This window comes from Rattus norvegicus, chromosome 11 (assembly GCF_021556685.1).
Source record: "Rattus norvegicus strain SHRSP/BbbUtx chromosome 11, alternate assembly SHRSP_T2T, whole genome shotgun sequence".
NCBI lineage: Eukaryota > Metazoa > Chordata > Mammalia > Rodentia > Muridae > Rattus > Rattus norvegicus.
Genome location: NC_141544.1, coordinates 77,501,718 through 77,525,962, shown reverse-complemented (window position 1 = coordinate 77,525,962; position 24,245 = coordinate 77,501,718). Strand labels below are relative to the sequence as shown.

At 39.7% G+C, this 24,245-nt stretch overlaps 1 protein-coding gene and 1 pseudogene across 1 annotated transcript in view; one reads left to right on the top strand and one right to left on the bottom strand.

Moving 5' to 3' along the window:
- Positions 1-19: 19 nt before the first annotated feature.
- Polq (DNA polymerase theta) overlaps positions 20-24,245 on the top strand; it is a 102,058-nt gene continuing 77,832 nt past the window's right edge. Inside the window, 7 exon segments of the mRNA NM_001105878.1 lie at positions 20-298; positions 1,228-1,407; positions 3,127-3,257; positions 4,701-4,857; positions 12,220-12,328; positions 15,037-15,256; positions 16,700-16,847. Of these exon segments, the coding sequence (NP_001099348.1) occupies positions 133-298; positions 1,228-1,407; positions 3,127-3,257; positions 4,701-4,857; positions 12,220-12,328; positions 15,037-15,256; positions 16,700-16,847 (1,111 nt within the window). The 5' untranslated portion in view covers positions 20-132.
- Gng10-ps1 (G protein subunit gamma 10, pseudogene 1) lies at positions 21,916-22,967 on the bottom strand (annotated as a pseudogene).

Sequence of the window (24,245 nt, the reverse complement as noted above, 5' to 3'; positions counted from 1 at the left end):
GGCTGGGATGCCTGAATTTGAAGCAGAGGCGGGAAGATGGTGGCGGTAGCTGTCACTAGGCTGGGGTTCTGTCGCACGGGAGGCCTCTGGGACTGTGTCGTGTCCTGAACAGTTAAGAGGAACTTGTTTGCAATGAGTCTTCCGCGCCGGAGTGGGAAACGGCGGCGTTCATCATCCGGCTCCGACTCATTCTCGTTCTCGGGAGACGGTGATAGCTGTGTCAGCCCTCAGCTCCTGTGTAGGCCGGTGCTGAGTCCACCTCCGGGGCTGGGACGCGGCCGGAGGCTCGCAGGGACAGGTACTCGTACAGCGGGGCCGACACGGTCGAGGGCAGCAGGAGACGGTATTCCAACACGCAGGCTGAGGTGGGCCCGGAGGATAGCAGGGGCATGCACTCCAGCACCGGAGCTGGATGGCCGGAGGGCTGCTATCCAGCACCCTGCCTTGGACTCCAACATCGGGGACCGCTTCCCTCTTGGCCACCAACATGCACAGCTGATAGGTGTTTTAGCCCACCACTGTCTCCGTAGATATGGGCATTCTTTGGTTTTTGGGTCTTTACAACTTCCCAGAAACAACTTCCAAGTTGGCCAGATCCTGTCACCATGTCGAGGGGTTGCTTCGAATAATGTCCAGTAGTACAACTTCATATTGGGGAAGTACCAGATTGCAGGCTGTTTTGAATCCAGAGCAAAGCTGGAAGACATTCATATTGTTTCCTCAGAACGTTAGCCTGGTTCTTGTTTGCTTTTTTGCTTTTGCTTTTTTTTTTTTTTTTGAGATAAGGGCTTGCTCTAGGTCAGGGTAGGCTGGGGTCTCGAACTCTGGATCCTTCTTATCCGTAAATCTTGGGATTACAGGTCTGCACCAATGCATTTCATAATGCTTTGCCCTTGGTTAGGCAGACATCTCAGTACAAAAATGTAAAGAGAAACTTATCTAATTAGTTTTGTAATGCTTAATCACTCATAGAGCGCCTTCTATCTCCAAATCTGTACAGACTTTTAAATTCAGGGTATATAGCACACATTTTTGTTTGTGGCTTTTTAAGAGTTTTCAAAATTACATCTAGTAAATAAAAATTTGCTGGTATCTTTCTGTATAGGGCCAGTTTCTTATTAAGTCTCTAGAAGTCGAGATGTGTTTTAAGTTTGGTAGTGAATTAGACGGGCTAACTACTAAACTTGTATGTTGGAGGTAATTAAATCGTTTTTGTTTTCCTGAAAGGAACATGCAAGCAAAGAGTTTCTGATGACCAGATAGACCAGCTGCTATTGGCAAACTGGGGACTCCCTAAAGCAGTTCTGGAGAAATACCACAATTTTGGTGTAAAAAAGATGTTCGAATGGCAGGCAGAGTGTCTTTTGCTCGGACAAGTCCTGGAAGGAAAGAATCTGGTTTATTCAGGTATTCAAATTTATGCAAACTTCTTTCACTAAAGTTATTGGTGTGAACAATTCTCCGTTGGGTTGGTGGCATTTTTTTTTTTAAACAGTCGGAACATCATCATTTGCATCCTGACATCATGAAAGTTCCATTACAAGGTAGAGGAGGGAAGCAAGGACATTTGTAATTTATCTGGTAAAAATTCCGCTTGTTTAATGAACGTACGTCGGAGTGAGTCTGTAATGGGAGATGCCAGCCTGCTCTCGTTTGTTCTCCGCTGCCTCTAACTTTTATATTCACAACTGAGCTGATTGTTCAGGGTCGTACTTACAGAACAGTATGTCTTATACTTTATAAGACATACATGGGTTCTCAAGAGCAACTTGGATATGCACAATTTTAAACCTTTGTTTGCTGTAGTGTCTTAAGGATCAAATATAAGATACGATTCCTCTGTGTCAGTTTCCTCTGAAGTTCTGAGGCATTTAGAGTTTTATTAACACTGTGAAAAAGAACCAGAATGCCAACTAAGTAGATACAAGTTCAGACTGCGTACTCAGACTAATTGGGTTTGGGAACTGTATCGTTTACTGGCTTCGTGGATTTGCAAATTATAGGGAGAGTGGAGGAGGGGGATGCTAACTGACTTGGTAGAGCTGAGTGTTAATTATAAAAGCTTCCAACAGTTTGGCCTACAGAAAGCATTTAAATGCATTTAAAGTGTGGCATTAAATGGTAGCACCAGTTGGTTGCTGACTGGAGGAATACCTAGGCATTTCAGTTTCTTAAATCACTTACCACTTTGGTCAGCAACTCACACAATCAAGACATTTTTACCTTAGGTATATATTGGATCTGCGGACTTTCTGTCTTTGGTTCCATTACCTGGGGTAGCCATCAACATCTTCCTTCTAGATCTGGCAGTACCCTCGTTAACAGATTTATCTTTTTCTCTGATCTTGTCCTGCTTCTGTAGTCACCATAAATATGACTTTCCCACTGTGTTTCTAAGAACATGCTAGTTATTTCGCATTGCTTTCAGGATAGACCAAAAAAGTCCTTAGGTGGTAGGATTATAACCCTCTTCTTTGAGTAGCACTTAAACATTTCAAAATCTGTAGTTATGCATGTGTCTGTGTGTCTGTCTGTGTGTTTGTGAGCGTAGTGTACAGGGACCAGAAGAGGACGTTCAATCCCCTGGAGCAGGAGCTGCAGGCAGTTGGGAGTGGTCTGATATGGATGCCGGAATTCAGACTCTGCTGGGTGCTGGGGATCAAGCTTATGTCCTCTCTAATAACAGCTCACTTTGTTAACTGCCATGCCACGTCTCCACTCCTCATCTCAAACCAACCTCTGCTGCCTTTCTTTTCAATCTCTTTACTCTCCTCTTTCCTTTCTGTAATCTTTATAGCTCCTCCTAGTTTCTGTCCTAGCCTTTATCTTATTATCTCAAAGGTGTTCATGGGGGAAGGGGAGATTTTACCTATTCAGTGGATTCTTAAAGAACAGAATTGGTGAGGTACTCAGCGGTGTTCATCATTAAAAGTCCTCTCCGTTTACTCTGAGATTATTTGGAAACCTAGTGTAGAGTCAAGGGCATTTTAGGAGTTAAGGTTTCAAGTTGACTCTTTAATGTATTAATCCTAGACTCTCTAATACTGGGTATGGCTTACAACACTTAATAATGCAGTGTACGAATGCTACTTTTTGTTATAATTTTGTGGAATAATCATATTTTAGCTCCTACAAGTGCTGGGAAGACGCTTGTTGCAGAGTTACTTATTTTGAAGCGGGTTTTGGAAACGCGGAAGAAAGCGTTGTTCATTCTGCCCTTTGTGTCTGTGGCTAAAGAGAAGAAATACTATCTCCAGGTAACAGTTTTTGTTGTTTGAAATAGTGAAAGGTTCAGCATTGCTAGCATTGGTTTTACTCATCTGAAGGAGGTATAAAATCAAATGGAAAATGAAGTTTCTTTTATCGCATGTATATAGCTTTAAAAACTGACTTAAAATTCTTAGTAGTTTATTGGAACAGTTGGGCATTGTGGTACAGGTGTGAGATTGGATCTACCTGAAATTCAAGGGAGGAGGAGGCGGCTTACCTGGGCAACCTAGTGAAACCCTGTGTCAAAGAGTTAAAAAGAGGCCTAAGGACATTTAGCTCAGCACTAACAAAACAAACCCCAGAGAGGGAAATTTAAAAATTATTATTGTGTAAGGTAGAAAGGGATAGCAAATCAGAAGGATATCCTTGGGTACTGTATTAAAATGATGAACTGTTCATAGGAAGTAAAGAGTAGCATGTAACTGCAAATGAAAAAATTAGCATTGAAACCAAGTAGTTGGACTAATGATTGTATGGAAAAAGTCATGTTTAAGGAGGCCTATCACACTGCAGCCAAGGATCACTGAGAAGACTTAGCTTCCCTTGTCTTGTTACGTGAGTCTTCATTTCTGCTGATGATAAAGTACTCCACTATTTTAAAGGCATTTCCACAAACACAGTGTCCATTAGATAGAGAAAAAAAAAAGACTAGTGATTTCTGCAGTGAAGCAGTGTGCTCTTTGAATAGAAATCATTGTACAGACTGGTCAGTAATCTAGATTTTCATGCCGAGTTGCCAGGCACAACCTGCAGGGCCTTGTGGGTTTTATTTGTAAACTGAGGCCATTAACTCTTAGTACTATAACTCATTAAACTCAGACTCTCGGAAGAAATTGATTGAATGAACATATCTAAAGTTCCATGGTTTTACAAATCTTTTTAATGGTTATTGCAGAGGCCAAATAGCCAACAAAGCTGGTCCCACTCAGGAACTTCCTCTCAGCTTAGACTCAAAGTAGCAAAACGATGAAAGGACCCCTTTCATTGAGAAGGTACGCTAGTTAAGTGTTAAACCAAAAGTTAATATCAATCCCCCGGAACTGAACTTCTGAAAAATTTTCTCCCATCATACGAAAAACTAGTCTTTAAGTAAGATAAGAGTATTTCCTTGTAAAGTGTAAATTTGTTCCTTAAAACGTTTAACTACTTTCTACTATTGAATTAAACATGTGAACTTCAGTGTTTTTCAATTTTAAATTCTGTAATAGCTGTTAGAACTTAGATTATTAAACTGATTATTAATTTATTTCACTCTTTTTACTGGTATTTGCAATGCTAAGCTCTGTTAATTCTAAGCATATTTTAGTAAATGATCCTATTTCTAGTATGTGATATACCATCTTTAAATACTCTGTTATGGGATAGAACCTAACTACAACTTGTTAGATGATAAGTTTTTAATCTGTATTGTTTCTTTTCACTTAATTTAGAGTCTGTTTCAGGAAGTAGGAATAAAGGTAGATGGCTATATGGGCAGCACCTCACCAACTGGACGTTTCTCCTCCTTGGACGTTGCTGTTTGCACTATTGAGAGAGCCAATGGGCTGATCAATCGCCTCATTGAGGAAAATAAGATGGATCTCTTAGGTAAGAATGGTATAACACTAAACAGGTCTTTCCTGTTTTTGATGGAAAGAAGTAAAGCTGTGATTCCTATATGACCTATATCATTGCTTATTTTCTTCATCTGTTTTTGGAGGCAAGAATTAGCAGAGGTAATGTCAGGAACTTCATGTTTATGTGCTATGTTTTGCATGTATTTTTTTTTCTTTCTGTCTTCTTGATTTTGCTACCTTGCATTAAAATTGACTTTCACATTTATTATTTGTTTATCTAATTTGTATGTGTATGCGTGTGCACGCAGCATGGCGCATATGGGAAGGTTAGAGACAACTTGTGGGAATTGATTCTCCTCCCGGATGTGTGTTCTGGAGATGGCACTCAGGTTATCAGTCTTGGCAGTAAGTCCCCTACTCACTGAGCCGTCTCCCTTGCATTTTTAACTTTATAAAAGTCAGGATATGCTTGAGCCTCTGTCACTTCTCATCACTACTTTCTTGACTCAACTTTGCCAGGAAGAGAAAGAAGTGCATTGGGGTTGGACAATTATAGTTGTTTTACACAATTAGTGAATTTATGTGTTCATTATTGTATTTTGGTACTATGGGCTCTTGATTAGAACTGGATTCTGAGGCTAACATTCAATAGGGAAATGATAGTCACATATCCTTGTACCTTAAGATCAGTCCCTAGATAGAGGAAAGCAGTTGTAGTAGCAGCAGGTACAGAAGTCTATCAGCTCACCGAGAGAGAACCCAGTGAACTTAAAGCCAGCAAAAGCATTGCACCAGCAGAGAGCTGGAGAGTGAGAGTCACCGGCTGAAAAGGCATGGTAAGACTGTTGCCTAAGCTCAGGCAGAGATAGCAATCACTTTATAGTAGAAGTAAGTTTATGTTTTTTTTTTTTTTTTTTTTTTTTTTTTTTTTTGTCCCACACTATCCTGTTCCCAAATAAAAGACACAGAAACCTGGTATTTTATTTACAAGTTGCTGGCACTGTGTTGGGCAGGTTCTGAGCTACTCTAACCGACATCCCAGCCGTAAGACCCCATGTTACTTGTAGTTTGAGTCTGCCTGGCTTGCTCTGCTCCATGTGTGTCCTCAGGGTGAGCTTCTCTTGACCATGTCCTCCTGGTCCATCCTGCCCCATGGCAACCTTCTTCTTCCACCTCCTCTATCCTTCCTCTTGTGCTCTTACTTGAGACCCCCTCCTTGATCTCAAGTCCCAATTTCCTCTCTTTTGGGACACCGAACTCCGCATCTGAATACACAATGCACAAGCCCAAGCCTAACAAGAATTGTTTTAGTATTCCTCATTAGTGACCTCATTGGGGGATTTTGCTCTGCACACTAGGCAGGATAAATACTTTTAGAATAAGAGTGAAAGCTTGTTGGAATAACTTGTCATATAGTATGAACTGGAGATAGTTCACACACAAGGAACATTTCTTTTATGTCATTAGGAAATCGAAAGGTCTTTATGAAAACTGATATTATAAAGCAGATTAGATGCATTCTTCATGTAACGGTTCAGGAGAAGAGTCAAATAACAAAGGAGAGGCTGTATTCCTAGCAGGCGCCCACTGGGGGTCAAGAGAGGTGACAGGATAACTAAGGGAAAAAGTCACATGACAAGGAGGATAGCAAACAGTTTGAAGCATCCACCCTGGCTGCTCCAGGAAGGAGAAGCCAGAGCTATAACTCTATAGGCAGTTTGTTTTCTCTTTTAGCAGTCCTGAGATGGAACCCTGAAGGGACAGCCATTCACTAAGACCCATGTAAGACGGGAAGACTTATCCCTCAGTACATCTGCAAGTCATAGCATGCAAACATCCAAAAAGTCAAGTTAGAAACTTAAGTAGCTTAATCTAAAGATATCGAAATGGTTGAAATGCCAAAGAATTCAGGACTTTAGTTTAAAAAGCAACTAATACCTGGGGAGTGGTGGAACACACCTTTTATCCCAGCACTCAAGAGGCTGAGGCAGGCAGATCTCTGAGTTCAAGGCCAGGCTGGTCTACAGAGTGAGTTCTAGGAGAGCCAGGGGCTACACAGAGAAACCCTGTCTGAAAACAGCCAGCCAATCAACCAACCAACCAACCAACCAACCAACCAACCAACCAACCAACCAAAAAACCCGACAAAGGACTCCAAAGAGGGTTCAAATTAATAGATAATTGAGGTAAAGAATTTAAGACTTGAAAAAAAAAACTAAGCAAAGAAATAGAATACTAGAAGTCAATAGTAAAATAAACTATAAAAACTAAACAAATACAGGGAAATTTGAAGGTACGCTGTAGCTTTAATTTTTTTAAAATCTACTTTTAATGTTGTTTCTTAAATGCTTTAGCCTTCCTTCTAGCCCACTGCCCACCAGAGGTGGAAAACAAAGGCTATTAGGACATGGGGAAGTGGACCCGTTTAGAAATTGTTCTTTGAGGCAAATACTATGTGTTGTCAGGAAATCAGCAGTTCAGTTCACAGGAATCATCACTGGCAACTTGATCCCCTCACAGACACTTCAGGAAAAACCAGAAGTCTAGTTTGGTAGTGTCAGGCTACCAAACATGAATCCACAGTGGTGGCTTGACCTAGCAGAGATAGCCAGACCTCAGCCAAATTGACACAGTCAGCAGGAGGGATCAGGACCACCAGGGATGCCAGGAGAGGTTCTTTGCTGTGCCTCTCAAGGCACAAGTGAAAGTCAGCAAAGATTGGAGACCAAGAAGTGTTACAAAGCTAACTATGCAAGCAAGCCAAGCCTGTCATTGTCTCTTGAGCCCTATTTATACTCCCTCCAAATATTATGTGTCCTTGACAGGTCTTGCCTCTTCATATGTCTTAGCAAAACTCCATGTGACTCTGTATCAGCTGACATCACTCTGCCAATTGACCGAGCCCATAGAAGTGGCAAGAAGCCACTAGCACACCGCCAGAAGGTTTTCGGTGTGTTTCTCTCTATGGAGTCCTGAAAAATGGAGCTCAACTAGACATTGTAAGGAGAACCAAGATTTCTTAGAAAAAGTAAGCAAGATTAATAGCCCTAAGTTAAATTAACCAAAGAAAAAAATGAAACTTAGGTTAATAAATTAGAGATGAAAAGGCCATATAACAGATTCCACTGATACCCGAGGATCATTAGGGAATTTTTTTATTAAGTTGGGATATCTGGACTTAGTAGGTAAGTTTTTGGATTTATATGACCTTCCAAAGTTGAGTCTGGTCTAGACACTTGAAGAGCTCATGGTGAACCATGAGCCTGAAAGAGTAGGAAAGTCTTCCAAGTTTTTATTAAAGTCCACCAGGTCTTTTGGAAAAGCTAATGGCAGTGCCCTCAGATCCTCCCATAAAATAGAGAAGAGATGCTTCCAAACTCGATTCACAAAGCCAGTAATATCCCTTTACCAGAATTCACAAAGCCAGTGATATCCCTTTACCAGAATTCACAAAGCCAGTGATATCCCTTTACCAGAATCAAATAACGACACAGCAGCAACAGCACTGAAGGAGAAAACTAGGCTGGTCTCTGAAGATGGAGAAATCCTGAACAAAATAGTTGCTGGTAAAATTTAACACCAATTAAAAAATGATACACATGAGTAGGTTTCATTCCATTGATTCGAACATTGATATGAACAAATACAGCACATATGTAAGATCAAAACAAAACCATACTAGATGCAGATGCCGCATTTGATAAAATTAGTATCCGAGATAATAGTCTTGAAGAAACTGGAAACAGGATTATACCTCAGTGTAACAAAAGCATGTATGACCAACTGTGCCCAGTGTTACACTACATGCTGAAAGCATGTCTAAGTCAGGAACTTGACAAAAGTGTCCCCTTCCGTTCTTGTGAAGAATTGTGCTTGAATTCTTAGTAGATGAATAAGGCAAGAGAAGAAAAAGGATGCTAGCAGGTTACATGATCCTACGCTTAAAAGACTAAAGGTGCTACCAGAAAATTCTTAGATCTTATCCATGCTTTCAGCTAAGTAGCAGGATATAGAATTAGCATGTACAAATAGGTGGTTTTATTGAACACTGACAATGAACATGCTAAAATCAGTTATTCTAAGTGTAGCAGCCCCCAAACCAAAACCAAAAAACCAAAATTTAGGGATGAGCCCAACCAAGGAAAGGAGGTAAAGGACCTTTATAGTGAGTACACTGAAGAAAGATTAAAGAGACACTCCATGTTTCTGCAGTGGTAGAATTAATGGTGTTAAAACAGTTATATTGCTCAGCTCAATCTATAGACTTAATGCAGTTCCTATAAAATTTCCAATGATAATTTTATAGAATTAGGAAAAATAAGATTCTGAAATTCATATAGAAGCACAATCTTGAGCAAAAAGACTCAATTGGCATACTTGACTGCCTTCATGATGCACTGCAGAGCCTCAGCAACAAGAAGAGCATAGTATAGCACAAGAACAGATGTGGAGACCAATGGGATAGAATAGAGTATCCACAAACAAATCCATGTGGCTTAGGCATGGGTGCTTGTCATCCAGGTCTTTGCAAAGGTGCCTAAAATGTGTTTTAGATAAAAGAGTTTTTACAAGCACTACTGGGGAAACTGGATATCCACATATACATGAGTAAAACTAGATCTTTATTTCTCATCTTGTACAAAATCAATTTAAGACTTGAAACTACTAGAGGGCTACGTAGGGAATTCAGTCACAAAGATAAAGGGCAATACTTCCGAATAGGATTCTGATGGTTCAGAAAAAGAACTGACAAGATAGCATCAAATAAAAATATCTGTACCGCACAGGAAACAATTTCCAGTGGGAAGAAGCAGCCTGTAAAGTGGGAGACAAATCTTCACCAGTTATATATACACAGGAGAGTAAAACCCAGAATATACATAGGACTAAAACAAAACAAAAAGCAAAAAAACAACAATAAGAGAACAAGTGATCTAACTAATGGTGAATGAACTCAACAGTCAATGAATGGATAAAGAATATAAAAATATAAAATGAAGCCACAAAAAAAAAATCATGTTTTTGCCAATTGTTGGAATTGTAATCATTATTTGACTTAAGACAAATCTCTCTGTCATGTAAGATTTAGGTTAAAATGAACATTAAAGTAGAAAATAGACTCGTATGAGGCTGGTATGGGACAACCAGGCAATGGGGGTGGGGTAAATATGTGCTGTATTAGTCACAGTTTTCTAGAATAACATAATTTAAAAAATCAATCTATACAGAAAGAATTAGAATGATATACAGGCTGTGGTTTAGATAATCCAAAAATGGCTGCCTATGAGCAGAAAGTCCAAGAATCCAGAAGTTGTACAGTCCATGAGGCTGGAATTCTGAAGAATTAGGCTCTAATTGATGCTAGTGAAGGAATGGACTTGCTTCTTCCTGTCCTTATATCCGTTTCCAGCAGAAGACGTGGCTTGGATTAACGGCGTGTCTTCCACCTTAAGGTCAGGATTAAAGGCTGGTCTTTCTACTTGGAGGATCAGGATTCCATGTGGATCTTCCTACTTCAGATTAAGCAAAAATCCCTCATAATTGTGCCCTCTGTTTTCAGGTTTTGTTCCAGATGTAGTCAAGTCGACTACCAAGAATAGCCATCACTACTACATTTTATGCATGCATGATAGTATTTAGCGAAACTCATTATGTTATATAATTAATGTATACAAATAGAACACAATATAAAAGTGAAATATAAGACTAAAGAAAGTATTGGCCCACAATACATTTTTAATGAGTTTGCAGCATTATTATAAGTGCTCTGATTGGTTAATTCTAAAGGCATGAGAGAAGAGCATCATGATTATATGTTCAGTGGTAGGGTGATTCTAGTTGTTATATCTTTAAAAACCCCTTAAAACCATCTCTTTCTTCTTGACCCAGTCCTCCTCCTCCTCCTCCTCCTCCTCCTCCTCCTCCTCTTCCTCTTCCTCTTCCTCTTCTTCCTCCTCTTCTAATTTAATTAGGTTAGGGGGATTGTCTCACTGTGTAGTCCAGACTGGCCTTGAACTCACAGTAGTTCTTCTGCCTCAGCCTCCCGAGTGCTGTAGGTAACTTTTCAAACATAATTAGGCTATATTTCCTAATAGCTAAAATCACTAACACTGAAAACCCTAGATGGGTATTTATTATCTATCCATTTCTACAAAATCACCAATTTAGAAGTATGAGTGCTGACAGGTAATTTTCCCTGGGAGTGCTATTGGTTTTGTCAACACAAACCTAGATATACCCGACAAGAGGGATTCTCAATTGAGGGAATGCTGCTATCATATTGGCATGCAAATAAGCCTCTGAGGACATTTCTTGAGAGATAATTGATGTGGAAGGGCCCAGCCCAGCGTGGGCAGTGCTGTCTCTAAGCAGGCAGTCCTGGGATGTATAATAAGAAAGCAGATTGAGCAAGCTAGGACGCAGCACTCCTCCATGGTCCCTGCTCTCGTTCCTGCGTTTGGTTCTGGGCTTGAGTTCCTGTTTGGCCTCCTTCAGTGATGGACTGTGATCTGGAAGTGTAAGCCAAATAAATCCTTTCCTCCCCAAATCCTGGCATTTCCTTCTGGTCCTTCTGGTCATGGCATTTACTGAAGAGTTAAATTTCAAAAAGTTAGTCTCAAACAAAATCCAGACATGCCTGAGAGAATTTAAGATAGGGCTCACCAGCCCGACTATCAGCTCCCAAGGACACTGGCCATCTGGAGCCACCCCCTCCCCTTCCTTCACTCCCTGAGGATGGGTCATCCCCCTGCTGCTGTGAGATGAGTTGCCCTGCCCACATTGCTGAGATGCTAGATTACATGTATGCTTTGTTGATGTAACTCCATGCCAAAAGTAACTGTGCACCCTTTGTATTAGACAATTATGTGTATCCACACGAAACCCCTGGTTTTCCCTATATAAGCTCCTGCCTAGAGAGGCTCGGGGCTTGACTCAATCTCCTGTGTGGGATATGTGTCAGCCCGAGATCTCGTAAATAAAACTGCCTCTTGCTGATTACATCAAGACCGGCTACTCATGTTTCCTGGGGGTACCCCAACCCGTGACTGGAGCGAGAGTCTCCCCAAGTTTGGGAGTCTTTCATTACCACAGCAAGAAGACTTTCTATTTACCATAGAAAGAAGACTATACTGGGTTTGGCTGTTTTGTTTGCCCTGAGTAAGCTAATCACTTACTTTTTGTAATTAGTATATATGGTGATAGGATTGCTTAAGATGTTTAATACATCATGTAAGGAATTGGCCACAATACAGAATCTGGCCTTTGCTTCGTGGCAGAATTTTGCATCACTGCAAGATCTTATTATGAGCTATTGGCTGTAAGACATGTGCTGCTGTCTCAGGATTCTTAGAACGGTGCAGTTTTGTAAAGGTCAATCTGGAAACCCTTGTAGGAACGGTGGTCGTGGATGAGCTACACATGCTGGGGGACTCTCACCGAGGGTATCTGCTGGAACTCTTACTGACCAAGGTTTGCTTTGTCACTCGGAAGTCAGCATCGTGGTAAGTACTAGAGGAAACTGATTTCCTGATATTTGAAAAGATGTTGAAAAAGAATCTATAAAAGTGAAAACATTTACAGGAATATAGTGCCTTTTTTATTTGAAAAAATTCATGTATAATAGTTTGGTTTTATTCTATAAAAGTTCTCATCCTGTGAGTCTTAACCCCATTTTTGGTCAAATGATTGTTTCACAGGGCGTTAACCATTGGAAAACACAGATATTTTAATATTGAGATTCATAACAGTAGCAAAATTAGTTACAAAATAGCAACAAAAATAATTTTATGGTTGGGGGTCACCACAACACGAGGTATTAAAGGACTGCAACATTGGGAAGGCTGAGAACCACTGATCTAAAAGAAGTACTTAGTTGATGTTAGACGACTTTTGGACATTTAAACTTCCAACTGCTCAATTTTAATGTGTAGATTATGATATCTTTATGATAGAGTAAATATCTAGTGCTTGTATTTGTTACTTATACATATATCTAATTTAAATAGCAAAGACTAATTTTGTAAAATGCCATTTTTCAGCTCTTAGAGTACAGACTGTCAACTTTCTGCCATAAAAGTTAAAAAAAAAATCTATAGCAGTCTGTACTTCCAGCTACTTACATTTTCTTAGTTTTAGATTTTATATATTGATTTCTTATTTTAAAAATTAATTTAAAAATAAATTTTATTGTTAAAGGAACTTGCAAACTTGCAAATAGAATAATCATCACCCACCAAAATGAATCAGACCCAAAGTCTATGTATCTCAACAGTTGAGAATAGCCACTCATGATGGATTTCTACTTTCATTACCCAATACATTTTTATGCATTCGTTAGACTGCTTTCAAACATTAAACTATTTCTGACTACTCATTTAGACCACTACCAAAAATGACAGCTACATGATAGAATTAGAACTAGCTTTATGCTTTCTGGTAACTTGTGTCCATAGCTTGCACTCAGTCCTTCCTAATCCCCTAAGAGCCTTTCTTATTCACTTTTTATACTGGCTGGTTTTGTGTGTCAACTTGCCAGAAGCTGGAGTTATCACAGAGAAAGGAGCCTCCCTTCAGGAAATGCCTCCATGAGATCCAGCTGTAAGACATTTTCTCAATTAGTGATCAAGGGTGGGAGGACCCAGCCCATTGTGGGTGGTGCCATCCCTGGACTGGTGGTCCTGGGTTCTATAAGAAAGCAAGCTGAGCAAGGCAGGGAAGCAAGCCAGTAAGTAACATCCCTCCATGGCCTCTGCATCAGCTCCTGCTTCCGGACCTGCTTGAGTTCCAGTCCTGACCTCCTTTCCTCTCCAACTTGCTTCTTGGCCATGTTTTTTTTTTTTTTTTGGAATATAAATCCTGACTAAGATACTTTTCTACATGCTATTCTGTATGTATGTTTACATATATATTATATGTGTATACTATATACATATGTACTATATATATTTATGTGTTATTGGCTAGATTATGCATATGAGGAAGAACATAAATTTTTTTTCTTTCTGAGATTGTGTGATCTTGTTAAGATTACACATTCAAAGGTTATATATACAGTTTTCTATAAATTTTATAATTTAATTTTCTTTTAGAGCTGAATAGTATTCTTTATTATATGTGTGTATGTACATTAAATTTTCATTATGCTTTTGTCTGTTGATGGACAAGTAGGTTATTCTTCATTATTGTGAATAAAACATCAATAAACTTGAAACTGCAAATATAGGGTACTGAGTTCCCTGGGTACTGAGTTAGTCACAGAGATTCACCTGCCTCTGTTTCCTGAGTGCAGGGATTAAAATGTGTTTCAGGCTTTAAATAAAGTTGTTGATCCATTTTGCATAGATATTTATATAATTTTAGTATATTGATTTCTTGCTAGGGGAAATTAAGATTTCTCTTTTATATTTCCTATTCACCTGACCCAACTTCCTCCTCCCCTCCAGTTTCTCCTTACCTACTCACCTCCTTCGCATTGTGCAAATAGGATTCTAATTTTGCTTAGATCATTGTTCAGTGTTCCCGTGATACACTGTTCACTCAGCTAGAGCAGGTTGTGATCTATTTTACCTTTGGAAAGCCTATTTGTGTTCTTATTAAATATCTTTATTGTTTGAGGGCTTGGCTTTCTGTATTCTTATCCCTCATAAGTACAATAAAATATAACTCAAAAATGCCTACATGTTTGAAAATTAAATAACAGATTTTGAACTAACTTTTGTGTAAAACATGTAAAAAAATGCTCCAACTGACTAAGGAAAACAACCCAGTATATCAGCGAGAGGCTTAAATAGGCGTTTGCAAGAGAAGTTTCAAACAGTCTGCACATGTGAAATGTCACAAAGCATCATTAATCATTAGAAATTACTTCTTCAAAAAACTATTCCTGTAGTCTCTCCATAATATTTATTATTAAAATGATTGACAATACAGTTGTCGGATGGTGACAAGATAGTGGAACAGTAGAACACACACACAGATTGTGGGAGTGCTACTTTGTTGTTGGTCTGTCTCCCCTGGAAAACAGCTTCATATCACTCATTAAATTTGAATATCTGGCCAGTAATCTGTGCTCTAGTAATTTTATTCCTGGTCTGTCCTCTAAAGAAGCATCTGTGTTTGTATACCAAAGACCATGGCCAAGGCTGTGGCTGGCAGAGCTACGTGTCACTTCTCGTATATTTCCTGATGAGGCTTTCATTTGTGTTTTCAGCCAGGCAGATTCGGCCAGTGCTCTGGCTTGTGCTGTGCAGATTGTTGGCATGAGTGCTACTCTTCCTAACCTGCAGCTCGTGGCTTCCTGGCTGAATGCTGAACTTTACCATACTGACTTTCGCCCTGTTCCACTTTTGGAATCAATAAAAGTAGGAAATTCCATATATGACTCTTCAATGAAGCTTGTGAGAGAATTTCAACCCCTGCTCCAAGTGAAGGTGAACTATTACTGCTATATCTCCACCGTCAGTGCCTTTGCAATTCCTACCAAGCTTTTAGCAATTTTTAATTGTATAATTAGCGGTTGCATAGGAGCAGAATACACATTATGTATCTGTTAGAATCAATATGAATCTGATTTATGTTAAGCAATTGATGAGGTTAGTGAGAAAGAGAATGTAATATGCTTTCAATTTAATAACTCATTTCCTGACATATATAATATAAACATTGGAGAGTGGATATTTTCTGGTCACGGAGGAGAAGACTTTCCTATGCTTTGGTTTATGTTAGACACTCAATGGAACACTGACATTTGTTGAATGTAGAACTACTATATAGTAAGTATGCCGAATGAAAAGATGATTTTCTTTAAGATTTATTTATTTTTATGTGCTTTGGTGTTTTGCCTGCATGAATGTCTGTGAAGGTGCCAGATGCCCTGGGATTGGAGCTATAGAAGCTATAGACAGTTGTGAGCTGCCATGGGGGTGCTGGGAATTGAACCAGGTCCTCTGGAAGAGCAGCCAGTGCTCCTAACTGCTAAGCCATCTCTCCACCCTGAGGATTATTGTTTTAGGAGTCAGATAGACTTTAGTCTGACAATGAAGAGAGATACATAAAATATCTGAGATAGTATTATATTAGTTCAGTGATAAAACCTCTCTGAACTTTCTTTGTGTCTGTCAAGTAGAATATATTACTTGGTTTTGGTAAGACTTAAATATGATTTTCTGTGGTGTGTGTGTGTGTGTGTGTGTGTGTGTGTGTGTGTTTGTGTGTGTGTGTGTGTGAGAGAGAGAGAGAGAGAGAGAGAGAGAGAGAGAGAGCGCGAGCGAGAGCACGCGCCGTATAAAGTGCCGTATAGAGTGCAATGAAAGCTACTCCCTGATACCCTGCACACACTGGCATTCTTCCAGCATGGACCGGCCTCCACAGGGCGTTCACACAGGCTCTTGGCTGTATTTGGAACAATACTTCTCACTGAGATAATATTTCTCCATCTTCACATCCGAGCTCACTTGTTTTCTCAGGGAAATCTCTCCCTTACATCTCTGTCAAATATGAGATTCTAAATACGGCAAATCTAGCACATCATGTGGTGGTTTATTTCCTTTTTGTGTTTTTAGTGACACTGAAAGTAAACCCCTGGCCAATTAAGATTCCGTTTTATTCACCAATGCATCTCTGGTACCTGAGGCGAGATGATAACCATGAGCCGTGTGAATAAAACCTTTTCACTGTCAGCATTATGTTCATTGTAGATTTTATTTATATTTATAAATGATATTACATTTATTTTAATGTTCATTTTTCTTGTAAGTGATTTTTATTGTGCCTTTAATAGAAAACTTTTCATATGAATCAAAGTGAAAACTTTAACCCGATGTGAGGTGTTTCAAAGATATGACTGATGTATCTATTTCTCTTTCTTTTTTTAGGGAGATGAAGACCACATTGTTAGTTTATGCTATGAGACGGTTCGGGATAACCATTCAGTATTAGTCTTTTGTCCATCAAAAAAATGGTGTGAGAAGGTGGCCGATATCATTGCCCGGGAGTTTTATAATCTGCACCATCAACCCGAGGGTGAGTGGCAAGTAGAAGTGGAGCCTCCATCCTGACTGTATTTGACGGTAGCTGTGGTGATGAGAGCAGCAGAGCACATCTCTGCCCTTACGTCACCATGTGTCAGCTGGCTGTTCTTGGCAGAGCTCTTCTAGTCCTTCTCTGTCCTCTTTGCAGATAATGTGTACTCATTTTGGATTCATGGGCTTTGAGAAGTTCAATCTCTGGAGCCCCTAAGATGTATGCAAAATTACATAGACAGACACACACACACACACATACGCACACATACATAATTTTTTCTGGAGAAAGTGACAATGTCTTTTTTTAATGTTCAGAGGTAAGAACATACAAAGAGTCACACATACATATCCATGTAGACAGAATCAGCTTTAGTGTTGGATATTTTATGTATAATATAATGCATTGTTTGACTATAGTTTGATTAATTTTAATGTCTAAGTATGTATTTCTGCCTATCCACGCTATGGTAATTACCATACAGACTTTCTGCGACTGTGAAATGTGCTCTTGTGCTGTCAGTCTCCTCCCTCTGTCAGCTGCAGGCGACCACTGATGTGCGTTCTGTCACTTTAGGTTGCCATGCCTTTCCTAACAGTTTCATGTAAGTGATGCCATAGAGTATGAGTTTTTCTTTTGTAAATAGTTTCCTTCACACAACTTGATGATTTTATGGTCTATTTGAAGTATTGCATTGATGAGTTTGTTCCCTTTAAATACTGAGCAGTCACGTAGCATGCTGCAGTAACTACTACTTCCTGTTTTTACCGGTTATATGATAAATACTTGCCTCAATATCTTCCCTAGCACGTGATCATGTGTGGCCTTGGCTCACTCAGACATGCAGACTCTCAAAGGTGTCTCTGTCGCTTGCCTTTCCCTCCCGTGTTGACACTCTCTTTCATGGCTGATAAGTTTGGTTGAATTCTAGACCTTTTAGATATAATACTGTGTTGACTCTAATACTGCTTCCTACTTCCATCCTATTCTACTTATTTTTTTCTAGGAATTTTACAAAATACCTAGAATATTGAAGTTGAAAGTATCTATGATTAAAGATTTAGTTTGATGAAATGTAATTCGTATATTTAATACTCAGTTTCCTTCTGAACCCCACCATTTCTCTCCCTGTTACCCACTCTTCATGACTTAGAAATGAGTTACTTTGAAATAAATGATGTTTTTATATAAATGAGCTATTATCATTGAGATTTCTCTAAATCCTGAGGCCATTGTCTTTGCAGTGAAGTTGTAGAGCTGCAGACAGTTCTGGTGGTAGGATAAACAGACAGTTCTGGTGGTAGGATAAACAGACAGTTCTGGTGGTAGGATAAACAGACAGTTCTGGTGGTAGGATAAACAGACAGTTCTGGTGGTAGGATAAACAGACAGTTCTGGTGGTAGGATAAACAGACAGTTCTGGTGGTAGGATAAACAGACAGTTCTGGTGGTAGGATAAACAGACAGTTCTGGTGGTAGGATAAACAGACAGTTCTGGTGGTAGGATAAACAGACAGTTCTGGTGGTAGGATAAACAGACAGTTCTGGTGGTAGGATAAACAGACAGTTCTGGTGGTAGGATAAAAGGTATTTTATTGCTTTTTGGCCAGTGACTGGCATCATAAGGGTAGGCAGTCAGTATTTCAGCCTTGTAGCAAGTAAGCTCTGCTAAGTTTATTATACTGCCTGCTGTCTGTTCAGCATTATGCTGTCTTTGTAGCATCCCTGCCAGGCCTGTCTTAGCTGTGCGAGCTGCTTATACTGTGCCATGACAATTTGTGCCCCTTAAGGATCAATAGTTCTGTTATTTTATTACTTATAGTTCTTAAGGATCAGAGTTTTGTTATTTTGATTTTAGTACTAGGTTCCCAGATTCCATGTTTGGGTTGGAGCTTAGTGTGGTTTGTTTATTTTCTCTAGAAAAATGAAGTAGACGTTTTTCATAAACTGAAGTTTAAAATTGGGAATTATCTTACTACATTTTTAACCTTTAAATGACTTCTTTTGGGCTGAGGAGGTAACTCATTTGGAAGCATTTGCTTTGCAAACACAAAGATATGAGTTTGGTCTCTAGAACGACACTGAAGACAAAAACAAAAACAAACGGCAACCCAAGGCACAGTGGTATTTGTGATCCCAGCACAGGAGTGGTGGCAGGAATTGTTGACCATCCAGGTTAGCTTACTTTGAAAGTTCCTACTGATACAGATGAGAATGGCTGCTGCCAACCATTGGACTGAAAAGGTGACCCCAATGGAGGAGTTAGTGAAAAGACTGAAGGAGCTGAAGGGGTTTGCAACACCTTAGGAAGAACAACAGTATCAAGTGACCAGACCCCCCAGAGCTTCCAGGGACAAAATCACCAACCAAAGAGTACACGTGGAGCAACCCAGGGCTCCAGCTGCATGTGTATCAGAGGATGGCATTGTCCAGCATCAATGGGAGGAGAAGCCCTTGGTCCTGTGAAGGCTCAATGCCCCAGTGTAGGGGAATGCCAGGATATTGAGGTTGGAGTGGGTGAGTGGGAGTGGTAACATCTTCATAGAAGCAGGAGAGAGAGGGAGATGGGAGGTGGAAAGGAGGTAACATTTGAAATGTAAGTATATAAAATATTCAAGAAAAATAAAATAAAATAAAAGTTCCAGGCTAGTGTGGAACTTTGCCTCAAAAACCAGGTGGACATTTCCTGAGGAGAAGCACTTCAAATTGTTTTCTTATCTCTACATGCTCATACACACATGGTCACCTTCATACACATACATATACATACATACATACATACATACATACATACATACATACATACAAACAAAACATCTCTTTTGAAATAAATATACTGATGGGGAATAGGTTAAGATATGTTTATTGTCTTTAGCAAAATAAAACATTATCAACCCTATGTGGTTTCTTGGAATTTTAAGAAAAGTTTATATAAAAATTGTAAGTAAGATACACATTAAAGTATGTTTTAAATGAAGTTCAGGAATCTAAAAGTCTGGGAAATTGTTTAAGAAGGGAGAGTTCCTGTATGTAAAATCCTACTAGGGGAGAAGTAACACTAAAAGACAACACTGGGCGCTAAGAAACCTGTGACTAATTAGATCAGTGACAAAGGAGCCAGAGGAATCTGCACAGAGAACTAGGATCCCAGATAGTGCTGGTGTGTGGGTTGATGGGTGGTGCTGGTGTGTGGGTTGATGGGTGGTGCTGGTGTGTGGGTTGATGGGTGGTGCTGGTGTGTGGGTTGATGGGTGGTGCTGGTGTGTGGGTTGATGGGCATATCTTGAGCAAGGCTTTGGTTGTTGTGTTAGTTACTTTGTGTCACTTTGACAGAGGAACTTAAGAAAGGAAAGGTTTATTTTGGCTCATGGTTTCATAGGGTACAAAAGCAAATGAATTGGGCTCCTTATATCATGGCAGCAGACAGGAAGTGAAAGAGCCAAGAGTTGGGGCCAATATGGGGCCAGTGGGAAAATTCCCACCACAAACTTCCGAGCACAAGGACCCCTCCCTTCCAGGAAGAAAAAAGCTGGTTTAATTCCTGGAACAACTACAAGCCAAACTATCACACAAAGCTACCTGTGGCTTTCAACTGACCCACACTTGGGAAAGTCTTGAACAGTACACTGAGTCCTTCCTTGGGAAAGTCTTGAATGGTACACTGATTCCAATATGAAAGTTGTTTTGCTCCACCAAATGCGCATAGTACCCTGCCTAGTTACCAATGTGCCAATTCTGGTCCAATTGTTTGAATTCTGCCCTAATTGTTTGCAAGGTCTATAACTCTGTTAGTCTGCTCAGGGTCCCCTCCTATTAAAGTGGGAAGGCCCCAACATGTCAGAATGATTAAACTCCTCTTGCTTTTACATCAATCATCGCCTCCTTGAGTCCCATTCAAGAGGTCTTGGAAGAGGTTCAATTCAGACCTCAGAAGCAGCTGGCAAGGGTGGGCTTTGCTCTTTACTTTTTAATTGGATATTTTTTAATTTACATTTCAAATGTTATCCCCTTTCTCTAACCCAACCACCCAACCTTTCCTGCCTCCTCAACTTGACATTCCTATACACTGGGGGTCCAGCCTTGGAAAAACCAAGGGCTTCTTCTGGTGCCCAACAAGGCCATCCTCTGCTACATATGCAGCTGGAGCCATGTGTCTGTCCAGGTGTACTGTTTGGATGGTGGTTTAGTCCCTGGGAGCTCTGGTTGGTTGGTACTGTTGTTCTTATGGGGTTGCAAACCCCTTCAGCTTCTTCAATCCTTTCTCTAACTCCTCTACCGGGGACCCCATTCTCAGTTCAATGGTTGGCTGCCAGCATTCGCCTCTGTATTTGTCATGCTCTGGCAGAGCCTATCAGGAGACAGCTATATCAGGCTTCTGTCAGCATGAACCTCTTGGCATTAGCAATATTGTCTGTGTTTAGTGGCTGTATGTATAAGGGTGTCAATTCCCTAATTTCTTTCTCAGCTTTTATTCTTTGAGTAGAGGAAGGCTACTGATTTGTTTGAGTTAATTTTATATCCAGCCACTTTGCTGAAGTTGTTTATCAGGCTTAGGAGTTCTCTAGTGGAACTTTTGGTGTCACTTATGTATTCTATCATATCATCTGCAAATAGTGATATTTTGACTTCTTCCTTTCCAGTTTGTATCCCTTTGACCTCCTTTTGTTGTCTGATTGCTCTGGCTAGGACTTTGAGTACTATATTGAACAAGTAGGGAGAGAGTGAGCAGCCTTGTCTAGTCCCTGATTTTAGTGGGATTGCTTCAAGTTTCTCACTATTTCTTTTGATGTTGGCTTCTGGTTTGCTGTATATTGCTTTTACTTTGTTTAGGTATGGACCTTGAATTCCTGATCTTTCCAAGACTTTTATCATGAAGGGGGTGTTGAATTTTGTCAAATGCTTTTTCAGTATCTAGTGAGATGATCATGTTTTTTTTTTTTTTTTTTTTTTTGAGTTTGTTTATGTAGTGGATTATGTTGATGGATTTCTGTATATTGAACCATCCCTGCATTCCTGGGATGAAGCCTACTTGATTATGATGGATGATCATTTTCTTTCTTCTTTTTAAGAATTAGACAAAAAATTTTATTTCCAAGCTCTTCAAAGATTATTACAAATACAATCTTTCCTTCTAAAAGTGTCCCCAATTAAATTGAAGGCACATCACCCCAATAAAATATGTGTGACATGAATTCTTTTAGGTTATAATATCTTCACATTTTGTTTTTAACCAATTGTTAAATTGGTTCTAAGTGTAGATCACATTTAAACATTTTTTAAAGGCACGAGCACACTTTTAAAAGCATCAAGCACAATTATAAGTTGTAGAATACAGGAACTAAAGAAAGCTCTAATGGCTTCACACAGGAGGGCGACCTAACAACACATCCATGTTCTTGTTTGCTAAGGAGCAGCTCCCAAGTTTCCTGTCCAAGTCAGACTGTTTGCTTACTGGTGAGTGGAAAAGCTCTCCTTTACAAAACCAGGATATTAATTATTCCCCAATTTATACTTGTCTAATTTAGTAACTGTAAACTTTTATGAAAAAGTTTTATTAGAGTATAAAAATGTTAGGAAAATTACAAATACTCAGGTTTTGGAAATACAACATTTCCATGCCGAAATGCAAATACCCAGTAAACAAAACGTGCCTTTATCCCAGGCAGGCTGCACAGGCTCCGTGACGGAACACATGCAACCAGTGGGTTTGGTAGTGAGTTAATAAACAAAACAAAACATTGATTTCTGTAGAATTTTGACCTAGGACCAGGCCACAGAGAAAATGATTTGGCTCTTGAAATCTGTTTTCTTGGGACTTGGCAGCAGTCATCCATACCATGTGCACACAGGTTCCTCAGAGAGCTTCTTCCCAGTCTTCAAGTTAATGGACAGGACCTGGGCTCCAGGAAGGGGTTGCTTCCAGCCGGAACACCAAACAGCAGGGCGTCATTGCATGCATTCTGTATGCAGTACTGCTGAAGCTCTGCAGCTGCCTGAGAGACCTTGATCCCCTCCACACAGGCCTCCAGCTTCAGCTGCTCCACCAGGCACTGCAGGGCGCTCACACTGGCCTCGGAAGACATGGCAGCTAAGGCTATGGGCGTGGCTGGGCGGAACTGCTAGATGATCATTTTTTCATGTATTCTTGTATTTGGTTTGTGAGAATTTTATTGAGTATTTTTGCATTGATATTCATAAGGGAAATTGGTCGGAAGTTCTCTTTCTTTGTTGGGTCTTTGTGTGGTTTGGTATAAGTGTAATTGTGAATTCATAGGAGGAATTGGGTAACGTTCCTTCTATTTCTATTTTGTGGAATAATTTGAAGAGTATTGGTGGGGTTGGGGATTTAGCTCAGTGGTAGAGCGCTTGCCTAGGAAGCGCAAGGCCCTGGGTTCGGTCCCCAGCTCCGAAAAAAAGAACAAAAAAAAAAAAAAAAAAAGAAGAGTATTGGTATTAGGTGTCCTTTGGAGGTCTGATAGAATTCTGCACTAAATCCATCTGGTTCTGGGCTTTTTTTGGTTGGGAGACTTTTAATAATTACTTCTAATTCTTTAGGAGTTAAGGGACTGTTTAGATGGTTTGTCTGATTCTGATTTAATTTTGGTACTTGGTATCTGTCTAGAAAATTGTTCATTTTCTCCAGATTTTCCAGTTTTGTTGAATATAGGCTTTTGTAGTAAGAGCTGATGATTTTTTGAATTTCCTCCCTTTTTGTTTCTGATTTTGTTGATTTGGATGCACTCTCTGTGCTGCCTGGTTAGTCTGGCTAAGGGTTTATCTATCTTACAGAATTTTCCAAAGAACCAGCTCCTGGTTTTGTTGATTCTTTGTATAGTTGTTTTTGTTTCTACTTGGTTGACTTCAGTCCTGAGTTTGGTTATTTCCTGCTTTCTATTCCTCTTGGGTGTGTTTGCTTCTTTTTGTTTTAGAGCTTTTAGGTGTGCTGTCAAGTTCTTAATGTATGCTCTCCAGTTTCTTTGTGGAGGCACTCAGAGCTGAGTTTTCCTCTTAGTACTCCTTTCATCATGTCCCATATGTTTGGGTATATTGTGCCTTCATTTTCATTATATTTTAAAAAATCTTTAATTTCTTTATTTCTTGACCAAGTTATTGAGTTGTTCAACTTCCATGTGTATGTGTGCTTTTTGTTGTTTTTGTTGTTATTGAAGACCAGCCTTAGTCTGTGGTGATCTGATAGGATGCATGGGTTTATTTCAATCTTCTTGTATCTGTTGAGGCCTGTTCTGTGACCGATTATATGGTCAGTTTTGGAGAAGGTGCCTGAGGTGTTGAGAAGAAGGTATATTCTTTTGTTTTAGCATGAAATGTTCTATAGATATCTGTTAAACCCATTTGCTTCATAACTTTTTTTTTTAGTTTCTCTGTGTCTGTTTAGTT